The following is an 18,121-nucleotide window of genomic DNA, read 5'->3' as shown; positions in this document are numbered from 1 at the left end:
CACGTGTTGCCTAAGGTCAAATGCTGCTAAACTGACACTGTTCTTTAAGATAATTGCACTGGGAAGCAAATCAAGAGTGTTTTTTGTTCTTCTTCTTTTTACTGTTACAATATTATTAATTAAAGCCCAATAGTCTTCAACCATAACAGAACATTTTTATACCTCAAATACGAACCTGCAATAATAAATTTTTTTTTATCTTCTAAATCTGTAGCTCAGCATGGGTCATAGTTGTTTTTAGCAAAACTTTTGCTCATGAAACTGTTTTCCCACCCAAATTCCAATGCTGCAGAGAAGAAGGAGGATGAGAAGGATGATCATTAATAATCACAACAATCTCATTAAAAACATGTGCAGTTTATCATCTACAAATCACCCTGAAGTGAAGTCTCAACGAAAAAAACAAAAATAAGCTTGAGCGGTACAGCCTGGTTCCCTCCAATTTGGGGAGGTTTCCAAACATTCTTCAGCACACTTCAGGGTTGATGATAATTACATGTTGCTCACCAAAAAAAAAAAAACACTAAATCAGCACATTTTGTTTAAAGGATCCAGGAATACCAAGCCCACTCAAATGTTTACACCAACACAGCTACATAACTGGAAATGCTATCAGCCTTTGCCAAACATTAACAAAGTGCATAAAAACAACTGACTCTCAAATAATAGCTGCAGACACTCATGAAAGAAAAAACATCAGGAACACAGTGATTGGTTGGCAGGGTCTTTGGGGTATGTCAGATTGGTTGCTAAAACTGCAAGAGTGCCCTGGTTCAGGTGAGGCTTGTGGAAAGTCTGTTGTGTGTTTGTAAGCAGCCTACAGAGCCGCTAGGAGACAAAACACCAGAGAATATGTTATGGTGAATCTCTGCAGAACTACTTACAACAACAGCATGTCACACCACACACCCCAATCCCAGTGAGGCAAAGAAGCCAAGACCAACACAAGATTAAAACAGAAATATAAAAAAAAGAGTTTTAAATAAAAGCTAAACCCAGTAAAGGTTGTTAATGATTAACCGACTGTTGAGATTAACTTGTTGAGATTTAAGTACATAAAAAATTTAGTCCAGTCCTAAACTGAGCTAGTTTAAAGTGTAGGTCATTGTATAAACATCTATGTAAGGGCACAGTGTAATCACTGAACACTTAATTCATAAATAATTTACAGAAAACATAAGACAATGCTTTGCAGAAAAATAAAGAAAAGGTTGACAATGTTGGCACAAGTAGTCATGCATAACTGCAGCACCTGAACCCCTCAACATAAAAAACAGTTCTGTGGATATTCTGGATGTTTTAAAGTTTCGGTTAATTGAAATAAAAAAAGATGGTCAGTCCCAGATAGCATTTACATGTTAAGATACTTTGGGGGGTTTCCCCCAGATTCTCTGGTTTCCACCCTTCTCCCCAAAACATAGCAGCATGGGTATCAGCTACTTAAAAGTGGCCTGGCTACTAGGTGTGAATGTGCATGTAAATGTGCATGCACACTCTGGGCCATGTGTACCTGGGAAAGACTCGGGACCCACCATGATAAAGCACTTGTGATGTACTAGTAAAAATGAACAAATTAGATATTTTAGTTATAGTTAGTTTTTAATAAAGCTATGCTTGATGGGGAAAATATGCATTGTGAATGATCTATATAGACCTTACCTGCTGCCACGTATTTGTCAATAATTAATTAATATTGCTTACATTTTGCAAAACCAGTGAGACCCTGACGGTGGAGAAAATTGCTAATTGAATGTTATTTGTTTGCTGAAGTATACACAAGTCAGTCCGTTCGCCAAAGAACTGCTGCTGTGCTGTTTTGCTCTTTTTGCACACCTGAGTAAATTTAACAGTGAACAAGCAAACTCATCAACTGTGCTGTAGTGGCCTGCATTTGTACTCTCAAAAAGCTGTGCACATTCTGTACTGTAAAGCTTCCAAACTAATCACTTCCTCACACAGAGATTCGGTGTCCTGTAACCGGAATGCAGAAACATGCTTTAGTGAGCAATACCATGTCCTTCTTGCACCTCTCCTCAACTGACAAGTGGTGCATATTTTATTTATTTATATATATATATATATATATATATATATATATATATATATATATATATATATATATATATATATATATATATATATATATAAATCACGTTGAATGTCACTTAGCCAGGACACTTAGAGAGGAAAAGATGGTGCCTTTAGGAGTCTGGCTATAAACTCTGCAATATGCCCAACTGCGAAAAACAAATGAATGTTGCATATCTGCCAAGATTTTTGGTAATCAGGCAGTTATGTGCTGTCAGGTCCTACGTGAGAGAGAGCTCTTTTCTCTTCTACCGGGCACCAATTGAATGGACTGACCTTGGGAGCTGACGCTGAGTGATTGTGCAGTATTCCTGTTTGAGTTACATTGCGTGCTTACTGCAGCCCTGAATGCAGGGGTACAGAAAGAGTCAGAAAGAAACAGATGCAGACACAACCAACAACAAAGCAGACACAGGGGGTCTATTATACAATTCCCCTGACTGACAAACTGAGAGGAAAGTCCTGGGGAATACAGATCACCTAATTTTGCATTTTAATACTTATAGCTGTAGTCAAGCTTATAAAAAAAAGTTAACTTGGTAATCTACCCTTGTTGTGAGGCATATCCAAGTCCACAAACAGTTTTAATGTTCATCTTAGGATAACAGACTTTTCCCCCAATGAAGATGATGTTCCTACTTCGCAGCTCCCCATAACAGCTTAAACATTCTCACCTTTACCTGCATACCTATTACATGATAAATATAGTGATATGGAATGTGATTTATTCACAATCAAATCACTTAATATGCCTTCTTATTTGACTTTTTTGCATGTACAAGTACTGCACAATGCAGCATGAACTGGTATGCTTTACACACACACACACACACACACCACATTATTTAAACACTAAATTCTTAATATATTGGATTAATAATAGCTCATTTAGAGCCATTTAGAAAATTGCATTATGCAAATACTGTGTTTAACCAGGAGATCTTTAAAAGGATTTATAAAACCCTGCATGGGTAGTTCTCATCAGGTAAATGTTAAAGGAATTCAGACAGCCAGGAACTGAAGCACATCAGAAAAAAATAGAGGCTCCGGCAGATGGCAAAGCTGATAAAACTGCTTCTTGTTCCAAAAACAGGTCAAACACTTTAAATGTACCGTTAAATCTTACCGTAATGGCTTCAAGTTGCACATATTGAAGCTTTTCCTTATCTAAAAAAAAACAAAAAAACAACAGCACTGCAGCAGGACTAAATCATAAGCTCAAACTCATCCAATTCTTTGTTTACATTGTTCCAAACAGGAAATGGTTTTGCAAGTACAGTTTGTTGTTGTAATGTACCACCCTTTAAGATTGATGTTTATACCAAAAGTACTTAGCATGAGCAGTTCATTTCAGCCTACTGTTTGAGTTTTTTCACTCATTGATTTCTTTATTGACTCATCTGCGTGTGTGTGTTGCCTAATCTGAAGTCAGTGAGAGCGTTAGCAATTCAATTAACCTTCTTATTATGCAGTTTCATAAACACTATGGCACCAAACTACTGAAATAAAGAGAATTTTAAGTACTAACACATTAAAAGGCCTTATAATTAACAAAGAAACAGGACTATGCAGATCCTTGTATCAAAAGCCTGCAAATCTTCACCTATAGTAAACTTAGGTCCCAAACAAAGTATCTCTGCTGAGGAGGACAGAACACAACCTATTGCAAATATACAAAGGCTAGGTTGTTCTTTTAAATGTGTGTATGAGGAAAAAAGGGAGGAAAGATGTATGAATCACTACAGTCTGATGCTTTTAACCAGATACAGATGTGACTCTTTACTCTTGGCGGGCATCATCAGGAACCCTGGAACTGCAGCAAATAGTTATATATAGAACCTTCCTGCAGTGGGTATAAAACCTCAACCACATGTGAGAGGAAAAATCCAATTTTATTCTCATTTCACATATGAGCATGCGCTTGCATTAGCCTATTAATACTTTGGAAACAGTTTATTATAAAAGACTCCAATTGGATGCATAGATTATCCTCGAACAGGGTGAAATGTGCCCTTGGTATTAGGGAATGGAGAAGCTAAAAGAGACCACCACATCCAACCAGGCACTGCCCTCAACTACAGACACACAAAATAGAAAGATATTGCGACCCATGTACACAAACACTGGTCAATTACTCTGTTAACTCAAACCCAAGGTCCCCAGCCCAGTATCCTTAAATCTCTCTTTCCACACTAACACTAACAGCAGTGAAGGAGAGAAGAGAATCAGAGCAGCACTACACTGTGATTAGTAACAAATTTCTTTTCTAAGAGAACAGAAACTTAACATGCCTGCAGGTACAAAGTAAACAGCAAGATTTGGAAAAATGTAGTACCTATAAAAGAAGCAGTCGCAACACACTAGAACCCCCATGCAGCTGGTGTTGCAGTCGGTCTCGGCCAAAGTCCAAAAAGTCCTCCCCTTATTCCTTTGTGCTTGCCCTTCAGATGCAAGAGACTACAGGTGAGGGAGAGGGCCGTTACAGGTTTGGCATGGCTCCCTGCAAACTTCTGCAGCGGCAATCTGGCCACGTCACTCCCTCTCTCGATCCCAGCACAGAGGGAGGCAGAGTTAGCTACTGACCATCTCCCTTTGGCACAACTCAGTCAGCAAACAACCAGCAGTGTCCGCAGTAGGCGAGCGCTCCCAGTCTCGCACGATCACTCAGCAATTGTGTGTTCCGCGCTCCTGCTATTGCCAGCCTCTCCCTCCCTCCCTTTTTTCCTCCCCTCCCGCTCTCACTCGCTCTCTATCTTCCCTCTTTGACGCTGCCTCAATCTCTTAGCATATCTCTCTCTCTTTAAAATATCTACATGTTTCTGCCAATATCTCTCTACCTCCCACCCTTCTTCCTTTCTCTTCCTCACACCACATCTTTCTCTCTCTCTCACTGGCTTTGACACTCGAGATGGGACCATTAGGTTGGCAAATAACATTTGCAGCAAACTGCTGACTGGTCACTGCAGAAAGAGCCAGGCATATTACAGTTTTTTTTTTTTCTTCGGCTTTTGCTAATATGTTTCCTTCTCGCCGGGGTTTGTTTGTTAAATAAATTTTGAACAGAATCAAAAACAACAGCAAGCAAAAAGCAAGTTTCGATTATCACGATTATTATAAACAAGTGAAAACTATCATATTATTAAAAAAATGTACATGAACAAAATACTAATCTGTACTAACTGAAATTAAAGCAAAAGATTTTTATTATACATTCTAACCATCTATACATCTGTTAGAAAACATGCCTACTTGCATTTTACAGTGATGCAGTAGTCTCCAGAGATTTCTTAGCTTAAGCAGTGAGGAAAACCTCTCTTGATGCATCTTGAAGGTGGAACCCCTGACAAAAATACAACATTGATGAATCACATCATGCACTATGACCTCTAACAATACAAAGTCATACAAAACAGTTGAGCGTTAAAACAATTTCCTTTTTCATTTTGTATTCGATGTCTTTGTACCTAAATGTAATCATATTCTTTTCTAAACTCAGGTCACTGCAGAAGCACGCTTCTTAATAGATGAATGCTTTAGTATTGATTCCATCTCTAATGTAGAGGAGAGTGGGGTCAGTTGTAACACAACCAATTGCTCTAATCAGCAACAAGCTACAGTGGTGACACTCACTCTGCACAGGGTACAGTATTCTGAAAATGTGTAGAATATTTGTATTGTTTGCAAATGAAATATTCCAGTTACCAGTGGCTTGTTAGCATGACTAATGGTTGGCAACGTAAAGCTGTTTATGATTATTGTCCCAGATTTCAAGCTGGTTAAAATTGGCAGTTTTATTTACATAAAGTATTTTCTATGATATTTAACAAAAGATAAAACTTCTTTTAAATGATTCCCTGTGCAGAAAACATTACGGAACAAGGATGACCCAATCCTATCAGCATGCGTACATATTAATGGATTATTCCGTGTCAAGCATTTATTCAGTCCCTTTAGTTATATTAAATTTTTTTATTTTTTTTTATTAAAAAAGATCATCTGATGCAAACATTGTATAGGTTCTTTATATATAATTAAAAACTAATAAATATATATAAATATATATATATATATATAAATATATATAAATATATATATATAAATATATATATATAAATATATATATATATATATATATATATATATATATATATATATATATATATATATATATATATAGTTATAGCCTATCATGTGCAAATACCGGTGCAAATGTTGTAATACTTTCCTTTACTGATCTCACTAAGGGAGTATTTACATTAGAGACAACAGAAAATGCCTGGACTACAGCAAAAAATAAAATAAAATAAAATAAAATAAAATAAAATAAAATAAAAACTCCCTGGAGAACTTGAAGAAAACTGATTAAATGCATATAAAATATGCTCTCCCCCCCCTTCATTGCAGAACAGGAGTGGTTACAACTTCTTACTGCTGCTGATGCTACAGCCTGGAGATTAGGTTTGGGGATGACATCATCGTCTGAACAGCAGCTCTTTATCTCAACCGATAACCACTTTCCAGATATGGTGCTAATAATACACAAAGACATCTTGAGACTAATACACTGCTGGCTTTCTTTAAACAATTGAAACCGGATAGCTTTATCATATTTTGCAGGGACAAAATTAAAAATGGAACATAATAGTACAGTTGTGGGTTTTTTTTTTAACCCACATGTTTAGATGGATGGTGTGGGGGGTGTAGGGGGACGGGGAATGAACAGGACCACAGTGTTCTTAAATAAAAAAAAGAACTATAGAAAAGAGTAGGAGAAGGGCAGCAGGGTGTGACTTGTGTTTTTAAGATTGAAGAATGAATGGAAGGCTTTTAATCGGTCTGGACAAGAAAACCTTAGAAGAACATGACGGTTGGATGTATGGAAAGATGCATAGAAATACATGAAACGATGGACTGGAGGATGCTAACTTTTCAACTCCCTTTAATTTACTTTTTAAAGGGAAAACACTGGAAGTAAGAAATGCTAGATATTGTTCAATCACCAAAACAGTCGCAGTTCAAGTAAAGAAAGATGAAGAATAAGGTTAAGACAATAATTGCACAGATTTATCCAGTGTGATCACTTACAGAAATCAGTTGTTACTCCCCGCGCGCGTTTGTTTGTGTGTGTGTGTGTGTGTGTGTGTGTGTGTGTGTACTAAAACGCTGCAAATTCAACAAATGCCGCCGTGTGAATGCACCACGTTATCGCTCATAAAAAACATAAAACGACTCACAAATGTGTAAAGAAAAAAAACTAAAACAAAAAAAACCCTGTCAGGTTCGTGCCCTTGTTCTACGGCTTGTAAATGAACCCGGATGCACCTCTTACCTATTTAAAGTGTACGAGCCGTTTCGTTTAAACCTCATGCTGAAGCACGGCTTTGGGACGCTGGTGTCCGCGGCACAGGGCGTCTCGCTTTGTCTCCTCGCGCAGCCGAACCGCCTGTTCCCCGTTAGCGGATAAAACAAAGAGCAGGCTGACTTCTGTGCAGCCTCTTTTTTCCCCATGTGTGGCTCCAACACCGCCTTTCCCTGATAGTGGTGCTTGTGCTTCCGCAAGGCAGGTTCACACTGAGTCTGGGGGAAAATGAACTCTCAGAAGGGAGGACAAAAAGGAAAAGCGTGGGGCTTCGTCCCAAACCGCAATAAGTAGGAGGCAAAATAGGAGACTACCGACAGTCTCGCTCTCACAGGTGATCATAAGGCTATATAAAGAGGTGGGATAATATTCTGAGACATACAGGAGCTTGGATGATACTTAACAGGATTTTTTTTTGTAATGTAAAACATTTCTGAGATTCACAAAAAATATTATGCTTTAAACTTACATTGAATAATGTGGACCTTTATTACTTATACCAAACTATGTATTTTAATATCTTATATATCTCAATATCATTTCTTTTTCATAGAGAGGGTTTAACCAGGTCAGGGTGGCTGTAAAGCAGAAGCCGATACCAAGAACACTGGGTGTAATGCGTGAACATGGGCCATGCACTGTGCCTTTAAAATAACCAACTACATTACAATACAAAATCAAAGATGCCATGCTATAGGGTGTCTTCAAAGTTTTATGAATCTAATAAATGTACAACATTTTCACTTATTTTATGAGGCAGTAGTTTCTCAACCTTTATAGTCAGAAGGCTGAGGTTTCAATTCCCAGCACCACTAAGCTGCCACTATCCAAGTCTAGTAACCCTCTGTGTCGGGGCGTTGAGTTATGCCTGACAAGATTACAACAATCTAATTGGGATTACTTTTTTAAACTTAATGTTGAATACTGTTAACATGAGGTTAGGCTAGGCTATGCCAGTCATATCAGATGCTGGTTTTGCACTGTGCATTCTCGGTTGCCTAATTTCCAATATCTCAATAAAATCTGGGCCTGGATTCTGTAGCAGACTGGGTGATAACACCCTCTATTTATTTGATAAAAATCCTCTACAGATAGACCAGCTGTAAAAGAAAATGACAGCATACTACATCATTCTTCATGATGAGCTTTTGCCAATAACAAATCTTTCTGTTCATTAGCATGCATGATTTTAATTAATGTATCACCGGTGCCACTACCATATTTGTAGCTCTTCCTTGAGTTTATTTATTTTTTTAATTCTATGTTATTGTTCTTTATAGTTAGGCATCACTGGCAAACACTGAGATTAAAAAAAAATTGCAATGACAATTTAATCATCTAATTTATTATAATACATTTTTTTAAATAATGATAAGAATAATTGCTAACAATTTATTATTATTTTATCCTTTATAATTTATAATTTTAGTTTTTAATTCCTACCATTCTAATCATTATTTCTCAACATCATACACTACATCATCTTCGGCAGCTAGCGATATTTCTGCATCAAAAAGGCAAATCAGAGTAGGTGTTGATGGCAATTTGTTTGTCTACATTCCAAATCTCCATCTTGTAAAGTTTGTCATGTTTTCAGTTTTTCATTACGAAATACAGACTAGTGCTATTTTTGCAATTTAATCTGGAACAAAAATGCAGAACTGTCACCTCCTGTCATATCTGCAGTCTGTTCAAAATCAGGTAACAGTGGGCGATTCTAAGATGGCACTGGCTGGTGCTAGTACTTTGACTTCATCTTAGGACAATTAAGGTTCCACCTTTTACAGAGAGGGTTTTGATTTTCTCAGAGACTAAAACTAAAATTTGTTTAAAATTATTTATATGTCAAGCTATACAGTATGTAAAATCAACTGAAAAACTCATCTGCAATTCACATGCTTTCTTGCCTTAAAGTAACCCTACATTAAAGTTTTGGTAAAAACAAACACAAGCCCCAGGGTGAAGTCTAAAGAATAAAAGCCAAGATCTACTGTATCTAGTGTTATTCAAGATAATGTAAATACAAAGACCTGTAAAGTCAAGTGAGAAGTCCAAAGAAAATATCCTCAAAAACCCTCTTCCAGCCAAAAAGTACTATAAGATGTATACTACTCAGATGCTTCTGACTCTCTAAATCCTACTTGTGCAATACAGAGCATTTATTCTGCTCTTTGATGCTATTGATCAACAGCGAGAAATCATTTGACATTTCTTTCCCATGTTACTGAAACTGACATAAGGCCACAAGGTCTTTTCAAAGCTTACATAAGAAGTCAGGGAGCTTTTTGATTCATTCATGTGGAGGACTGACTGCAGATGATAAAGCTCTCTCTCACTCTCTCTCTCTCACTCACTCTCACTCACTCACTCTCACTCACTCTCACTCACTCTCACTCACTCTCACTCACTCTCACTCACTCTCACTCTCTCTCTCCCTTCCTCACTCCCTCCAGCTCCTGGGCCATTCATTAGAGCAGCAGTTCCCTGGCTGGCCTTTTGCGATTGATCTGCTGCTGCAGAATGGGAGGTTATGCAATCTCCTCTGAGGCCAACATTTATACCCGGTCCTTGGCTGCAGCAGAAACACACTGTTCTAGGACACGATTGGTGAAAAGAAAACAACATAAAATGTTTTCACACATAACTTCACTCCCTCCTTTAATCTAATACAAGCCCTGAATCTTAATTAGGATATTTGTTTGCAAATTATTCTATAACTTACTGTACTGAACTGTAAGAGAGATCAAACTTAAACAAATATGGCATAATATCTGGATTTTTAACATATTGTACTTACACACTGTAGAAATGAAGCATATAGAGAAAATTACTGCATGAGGGATAGTTATAATGTGCCTTTGTGATTTTGGTTTTTATGAGCGAATTACTATTCAGCTCCAATTTGAGCATGCAGAGATATATATATATATATATATATATATATATATATATATATATATATATATATATATATATATAGAGAGAGAGAGAGAGAGAGAGAGAGAGAGAGAGAGAGAGAGAGAGAGAGAGAGAGAGAGAGAGCGAGAGAGAGAGAGAGAGAGAGAGAGAGAGAGAGAGAGCTTAAGACTTCTTTCAAATACAATAACGAAACACTTTCCAAAAGTTACAACACAGGGGTGTCTCTCTAACAAGAACCAGCCATTAAAAGTTAGATAGTAAGAGCTGGGTACAGGAACATAAGGCATACTGGTATACTGTAGCCAAGTTCAGTAGAGTTGAAAGTCCAAAAGTTCCAACTTGCATACAAGTCTACAGATATTCAATGGCCAAAACCTTTTGCAAGCTTTCAAAGTCAACATGATAAAAGCTCATTTAAAAGCTAGAGTGTATTCATATATTTTTTTGTAGGTCTAACAGAAAGGCTTTTGTTACCTTTTTCTCACAGCATATGTTGTGAATGGAGAAGCACAGAGCAGGGTTAACCTAGACCGTGTGGTACGAGTGACATGAGTGGAGCGTAAAACATGACAGACCCCAGATACACATTTTTGCCCACATAAATAAATGAATCAACAGCAGTGACACCAGACAAAGCACAAAGCTGTCTCATCTACATCACCACCTCTATTCTCTTTTTTATTTGCTGCTTGATTTCTTTATATGTTTCTTTATACTAAGTATATGAATATGATACAATATCCAGAACACAGTTAGAAGTAGAATACACAATAGTCAGGACCAGATATAGGACAGAAGTCATGAATCACAATTACCACCTAGTCCTAATCTGAGCCAAGATTCGTTTAAACTTGACAAAGAATGTCCAAACATTATAAACTACATGGCTCTTACTAACATACTTATAAGCTTATGTAACAGCATGATTTATGCAGAAGAAAATGCACTTTTCTAAATAAGGCTGTGTGTTCTGGTATTCAGTCCAGATGGGTGAGATCTTTGAGCTGTGAATTTGCACCTACTGGAGACTGCACAGTGTCAATGTTCTGGAGTGTAATCTTTTTCCTCATCTGTCTCCTCTCTATTAATCTTATTCTTCATCATGTACAAACTTCTACTGAACTGCTACATCCTGTGATTCTCAAAGCAAGATTTAAGTAGCAGATAAGCCTTACTTCCTATTGTCATGATTACTGCGTGGGTACAAGATACAAACATACAACATACAAATAGTACACTTACCATTTTCTATCGAAACATTTTCACACTACAACGTCTACAAATCCTGTTTCCTAACTGCTTATATTAAGATGAAATATATAAAAATATCATGTTTAGACTCCAGACACACATTTAATTAGTCATGATGAGAATATCAGATTTCCAAACAGCCTCTGGTTCAGTTCATCCTACCACTCCCACATTTCCACTGTATTTCTATTGTTGGTCACTTTACACCTTAGTTATTGCAGTGTACATTGTCTTGTTTATAATATCCATTCTGTTTTTCCAGTTACTTGTATTGGTCTGTGGCTCAGCAAATAAGTAAACTTTGATTGAAGTCAAGTGTTTTATTCGAGCATAGGCACATCTAACTTTTAAAGTATTATAATATTAGCAGTAGTAGTAGTTGTAGTAGTAGTAGTAGTGTTATCAATTAGCTTTGCCATCTGGCTACTAAGCTTAAAAAATAAAAACAACATTTATATTCATGTTGTGTTTGTTAAAATTATATTTAAAATATATGTGTGTGTGTGTGTGTGGGGGGGGGGGGGGGGTAGCTGATGTTTTGTAGTATAGTAACAGCAGTGAAAACATTTATTGGTACTGGGCTTTCGTTGAGCACTAGGGTTAAAGAGGTAAAGAGGTGCAAAAAAGCCAGGAGAGTACAGGACTGTATCACTACTGCCCTCTAATGAGTATAGGAGAAGATACATGCTCATTTAACATGGATATGGGACAATATAGTATACAAGTTTAGATTTAACAAATATAACATAGTTTGAAATGCCAGTGTATATCACCAAGATATTATTTTAATTATGGTTAAAATGTTCCCTTTATTTTTGTTGCTATCATTATTATTATTATTGTTGTTATTGTTGCTATAAATATTAATTATTGATGGTGATCATAAGAAACCTTTTAGAAACAAGTTTTCTTGCACTGTAGCCGAACAGACAGCTATCTTTACTAACTATCAACTATCTCATATTACGGATCCTACACCAATGTTCTTTCATGCCTCCTTCCCAAATTCATGCTAGTATGTGGTATATCTTATATAATATACAAAGCACAACTGGTTTTAAAGACATGAATAACTAAAACATAGTTCAAACCAGACCATTACCTGGCTATCTTTCTAAATGTCTATTCTGAACAGTCATCACCAAATTGCCACTATGCTGGAAAAATCATCTGGAACCTCAATTGAATCTGTATGAGTATGTCTATATGTTTCCCTTTTCCATTCTCATTCTGCAGTCTTGGGGGATCAGTCTGTATTTGGTCCTCTGAGATCCAAGAGGCCACATCTGTGGATGTCGAACATAAAACAGTGCTGACTATCAGCCGCACTGCAGGCAGCTGCTTCCCTTTGTACACAACATTGAGATATGGGTATTATTTTCTGTGCTAAATTCCCACTGGTTTGCCTCACATCAACCTCTCTGGGAAAAATGATCCCTACAGAAATCACCAAACAACTATACAGAAAGTTAACGATCTATCTAAAAAAGTGCAGAATGTTTCTGCATTCTTGCTGTTTGTTAGCTTTGGACATGTGCTGATAAACACTCACATGTGCTGATATACACTCACCAACCACTGTAAGAGGAACACCTGTAATTATCCAATCATCCATTCAGTAAGCATCAGCCCAATGGCAAAGCTCTAGTTCCACATACAAGACTCAGGAAAATGCCATGCCATGCATTTTATATCAGCATGTGTCTGGTGAATATGAGTTTACGGATCTGTGTATTTTCAGTACACTGTAAATCCATACAGTAATCAGCCTATATAAATAGCAAGTAATTATTGCCAGCACTAGTAGTAAAAATAATGTCTGCTCCCTGATATACAGGACAGCTATATGGTTACCGTAGTTATCTTCATTTCTTTTTTTCCTCCACTCCCTCTCACACCCTCTCTGAATAAAACATCCTATTTTTCTTTTCTAGTTGCTTTTTCTTGCTGTCTTTCAAGGCCTCAACATTTATTAGCAACATCCAAGCAACCAACCCTTAATTCAATTCAACGACCTACTGTACAGTACACTGAAAAGCCTTTTACTGTATTGTATAGTCCTTGATGAAAGAGAAAATAATGCTTGATGAAAAGAGGCCAAACGGATTCTTTTAATACACTGAGGAAGACTTTAGACTGCACATATAAAATCTATGTAGACAAATGTTTCATTGTCCCTCTTCAACCATTTTCAACTTTTACGGCACCTATAAATGTCTAAGTACGCTACTGAAACGAGTTAAATGAGCATTGAAATGTATAAGAAACCTAAAGGAGCATACAAATAGTGGAAGTATAAATAATGCAAAGATGAAAAACACATTCTCCTGCAAACCACCCAACTTATTGTGTTTAATAAGAAAACCTACAAGATGATAACATTTTAATAGGACGCATTTAACATCATGATAAATAAAAACAAATAAATGAGCAAAATACTGTAACACATTCTCTGCACTAGTTTTTTCAAACCGAATTTGTAATTAGAGCAACAGCTGCCATTTCTAGTCTGATTTTGATTTCTATTGTTCAATGTTGGAGTGGTTTTAAAGCATTTTTCCTTCTGTTAATAGGTACACCTGATCTCACCGATTTTACTGGAGCAAATAAAAGACCAAGCAGTTCATGACTAGTGATAACCACACCCTTTCACTTTCACATTTATTTATTTGAAGGACCTTTATAAGATATAATTCAATCCACATATAGCAGGTGCTCAAAGCCCAGCTGTGACTCTATGCCAGATATTGGATCTTACTCACAGCATTTTAGTCAATAGTGCAGAACTGTAACTTGCTGAGATAACATTGTCCCCACTGCCCTTGTTTTAATGCATTTTTTGTCTGTTTTCTTTTTTTGCTAAGAGCACTCTGTATTTTCATGCTATGATCCCTAATCCCAACTCTGTATATGCATTAATCCTGTTACACATTAGATTTTACTGACCAAAACGTATTAGGTGTACAAGACTAGTTCATATTGCTTACATTTTTAACCCATACATTATACAACAAATTACCAAAAAAAAAAATAATAATAATAATTAATATAAAAAACAAATCAAACATTCTAACAAATCATATTTTTGTGTGGTCTGGTCAGCATCCTGAAGATTCCATGTGGCAAGTCGATTGACCATTGCATTGGCATGATTAAAAATGTTTAAAATAAAACCAAAGATTTTACCGTGATGCATTACAGATTTAATAGTTTAATATACCGCAAGTCATGTCACAATCACAACGGTAAAATAACATGTGGCCCTACAAAATCACAAAAAATACTGATGATGAACAGTGATAAATATTTGCTCATGCGAATCAGAGGAAGTAGGTTACAGGATGTCTTGTTTAAACAATTCTCACGTGAATCATGCACACATCAGTGCCAAAGGAACAGAAAACATTTTTTTAATTAAAGTTCTCTTTTTTAACAATCAATAATGCTGTAAGGTGACCGAAACTTCTGAAGTCCATTGTTCCTCACAATAAAAAAATTATGCTTTGAATGCCAGAATTGTTCGTTCTTAAGCACAAATATTCCTAAAAAAAAAAAAAAACCTGTATAGAAGATATTTGTCTTATCCAGTAGCAGGAGGGTCTGCTGCTATTGCTAAACTTGTTTTGTTGCTAAAATTAGACAGTTCTGCATTTATTCACCACTTTGCTTTCAGTTCAAGAAAGCACTTCTGAAAATCCCTGTGGGCTTAATGCAGCCCTGCTCATATGCCATTGATGTAGGAATGGAAACTATTTGGCAAACAGGTGTTGATGAGACAGAAATGTATGAGGATACGTTTTACCAGAATATCACAAAGCAGCCCACATTTCCTGTTATCTCATCTAAAGGGATCATGTTGAGAGAAGCTGGTCACAAGAACAGAAGTGAAACTTTTGCATCAATTACTCTTTATTTTTCTGTGCAGTTATTTTTATACTGTGTTATATCAGTATTGAAAAGTAAGTCCACATATTAATCTATATCCCACACAGTACAAAACACACTGATCGGTTATTCCACTCGAACACAATGCTCAAGCTGCCAAAAGTCCTTGTCACTATTCCATTCTTGACCTGTGTGACTATTGTACCCTGCTACTTTACTTCACACCATCCAAACCTCTCAACAGTTACTGCCGGCCAGCGATAAAACAGCGTGCTTCAAGCACAGCCTGCTTAACACCATTACTCCTTTGAAGCAGGAATAACTCCTCAGTGTTTGGACACACTCTTCCTTAATAGGTTTCTGAGCGTGAACTCTATCTACGACCTAAGGGAGGAAATCTCTGCTGCTCCCCAGAGTTCACTGACAGCAGGAAATCCAGCCGACATACTGGGGGATGATTAATTATTCACTCTTTTAACTCTAATCTAAACATGTACTCTCACATGTCCTACAAATTAGGTTCAAACATGGACTTTCTTGTGTACAGGATTTATACATTGCTGCAAACTGTGAGAGAGATGAAGAATGGAGGCGGATGGAGTCTCCCTGCCAATGCGACATCTATCCAAGTAAACATAGAGGAAATGGGATATACAACATATCTCTAATAAACAACTGCCAAAGGCACGTCTAATCTAATTTAATGCTGAATTTTGTTTTGGATCACACCCTGGCAACATGAAGCTGTGGCTTAATAGTGATGGATGCATTTTAATGTATTATTTAGTCAGTGTTAGTGCTATAACTCAGTTATTCTACCAGGAGAGAACTAGTTTGTGTGACTTCTTCCTATCAACTTTTCCAACATATTAATCAAGTTGCAACTGTCATATCTTCACTATAAATGCTTACATATGTACCAAGAACAATACGAGAACACAACAAAACCCTGGTGCATTTTCCCTTTTGGTGAGATTCATCTGAGTAGGTTAGAACAATCTTATTCCTTATCTAACTAAAAAAAAAGATCTGTCTAACAAAATTATAAAAACTGGATGCAAAATCATTCATTTATACTTCTACTTTATCATACAGCAAATGTGTACACTGCCACTGACACATGTATGAAGAGTGCATTTTCAGCCCAATTTGTCTCAATCAACTTTTGGTTCATTTAACTGTGTGCAGTTTAAAAGCAAAACAAATCAAATAAAAAACAAACCAAACAGAATTTATGCTCATAGTCATTTCTCTTTCTTTCTTTCTTTCTTTCGGCTTCTCCCGTTAGGGGTCGCCAATTTATGCTCATAGTCATACTAGGTGAAAAAGACAAAAAATTGACTCAAAGTGCTCTAAGACTTTTTTTTAACTCTCATTTAGACAGGTAAAAATAGACCCTTAGCCCTCAAGTACTCAGGTCAAATGTATGTCACTTAAAATAAAGGTAAATGTGCTCTACTTCAGTGCTGGTGCTCATTTACACACAGCTCATTTGTTCCCCTGAATCAGCTCCCAGTGGACTTGATAATCAGCTAATAAGCTGAGCGAGGCAAGATTCAGGCTACAGCAGTGAAAACCAAATTTCTCAGAGGTCTCAGGACTAGAACTAAGAACCCGCAGTTCTAGTGTGGGGTGGTGTTTGTGCCTCACTGCTTCAGGGTATAGACTGTAGAGCTTCAGTTAATGTCTTTGCAAAGTTTCACACTATTTCCATATGCATGTGTTTTTAAGCTACATGGTGGACTGGATATTGTAAAATTCCTGCTAGATGTGAATGAGTGTGAGTGTGGGGAAGTGGTAGCTGAGTGGTTAAGATGTTGGACTTCTGATCATAAGCTCATAAGTTCAAATCCCAGCAACACCAAGCTGCCACTGCTGGGCCCCTGAGCAAGGCCCTTAATCTTCAACTGCTTATTTGTATAAATGAGATAACTGAATAAAAAAAATAAATTTTTAATGCTATAAATGTAAATTCATGTGTGAGTGTGTAAGATTTCGATCAGGACATAGCAGTTTCTGAGGATGTATAAATGAGTGTACATCTAGTTATCTATCTTGACATAGTGACTGCTATATTGATAGATAATATTTTGCTTCTTTGCTCCATTCTTACTTGCTTTACTTGCATAAAACTAATCAGTTCTACCTTTAGAGACAAGCAGAGCATGTAAACTTCACCAAGTAAGGTTTCCATGCTTAGAGAACGGTGATGCATTTAGAAAAGCTGAATCATGGTGTAAATACTGAAGGCAAAGGACATACTGTACGCAGCCAGAGCGCAATCAGTTTAGATGAAAGACAAGGCAGCATATGTGAGTCTAAAAGCTGTTTACTGACCAGACTTACTGTTCAAGTCAATCAAATGCCAAATACATAAAAGAGAAAACTCCTTGATAGCAACCACTTTTGTTTTGCCAGATTATTTTTATAGTCTTATTAGAAGTCTTGCTCGAAAGTCCAAAACTGAATCTGCAATGATAAAGATTCTAATGTGCAGGCACAAGAAATTAATTTGATTCATGTGGACACACTAATGACGGAAATACCAAATATCAGTAAAAATCATTACTTTACAAATATCTCAAAAGGCAAATTTTCCATTTGACTGAAGTGAGAAAA

At 36.7% G+C, this 18,121-nt stretch overlaps 1 protein-coding gene across 3 annotated transcripts in view; it reads right to left on the bottom strand.

The window, feature by feature from the left end:
- mob2a (MOB kinase activator 2a) overlaps positions 1–18,121 on the bottom strand; it is a 39,720-nt gene that overhangs the window by 15,627 nt on the left and 5,972 nt on the right. The window contains exon 1 of one of the 3 annotated variants that reach the window (XM_083547495.1): positions 7,418–7,665. The exons of 1 other annotated variant lie outside the window; for it this stretch is intronic. In XM_083547495.1, coding sequence (XP_083403621.1) covers positions 7,418–7,596 — 179 coding nt within the window. In that variant the 5' untranslated portion in view covers positions 7,597–7,665. Of the gene's footprint in view, positions 1–4,423; positions 4,801–7,417; positions 7,666–18,121 lie in introns of those variants that run through there. One more of the 3 variants, XM_083547496.1, reaches the window with a different exon arrangement.

This window comes from Silurus aristotelis (assembly GCF_946808225.1).
Source record: "Silurus aristotelis genome assembly, chromosome: 7".
Lineage (NCBI taxonomy): Eukaryota > Metazoa > Chordata > Actinopteri > Siluriformes > Siluridae > Silurus > Silurus aristotelis.
Note: the sequence above shows the minus strand (reverse complement) of the source record. Positions and strands in the feature narration are given on the sequence as shown.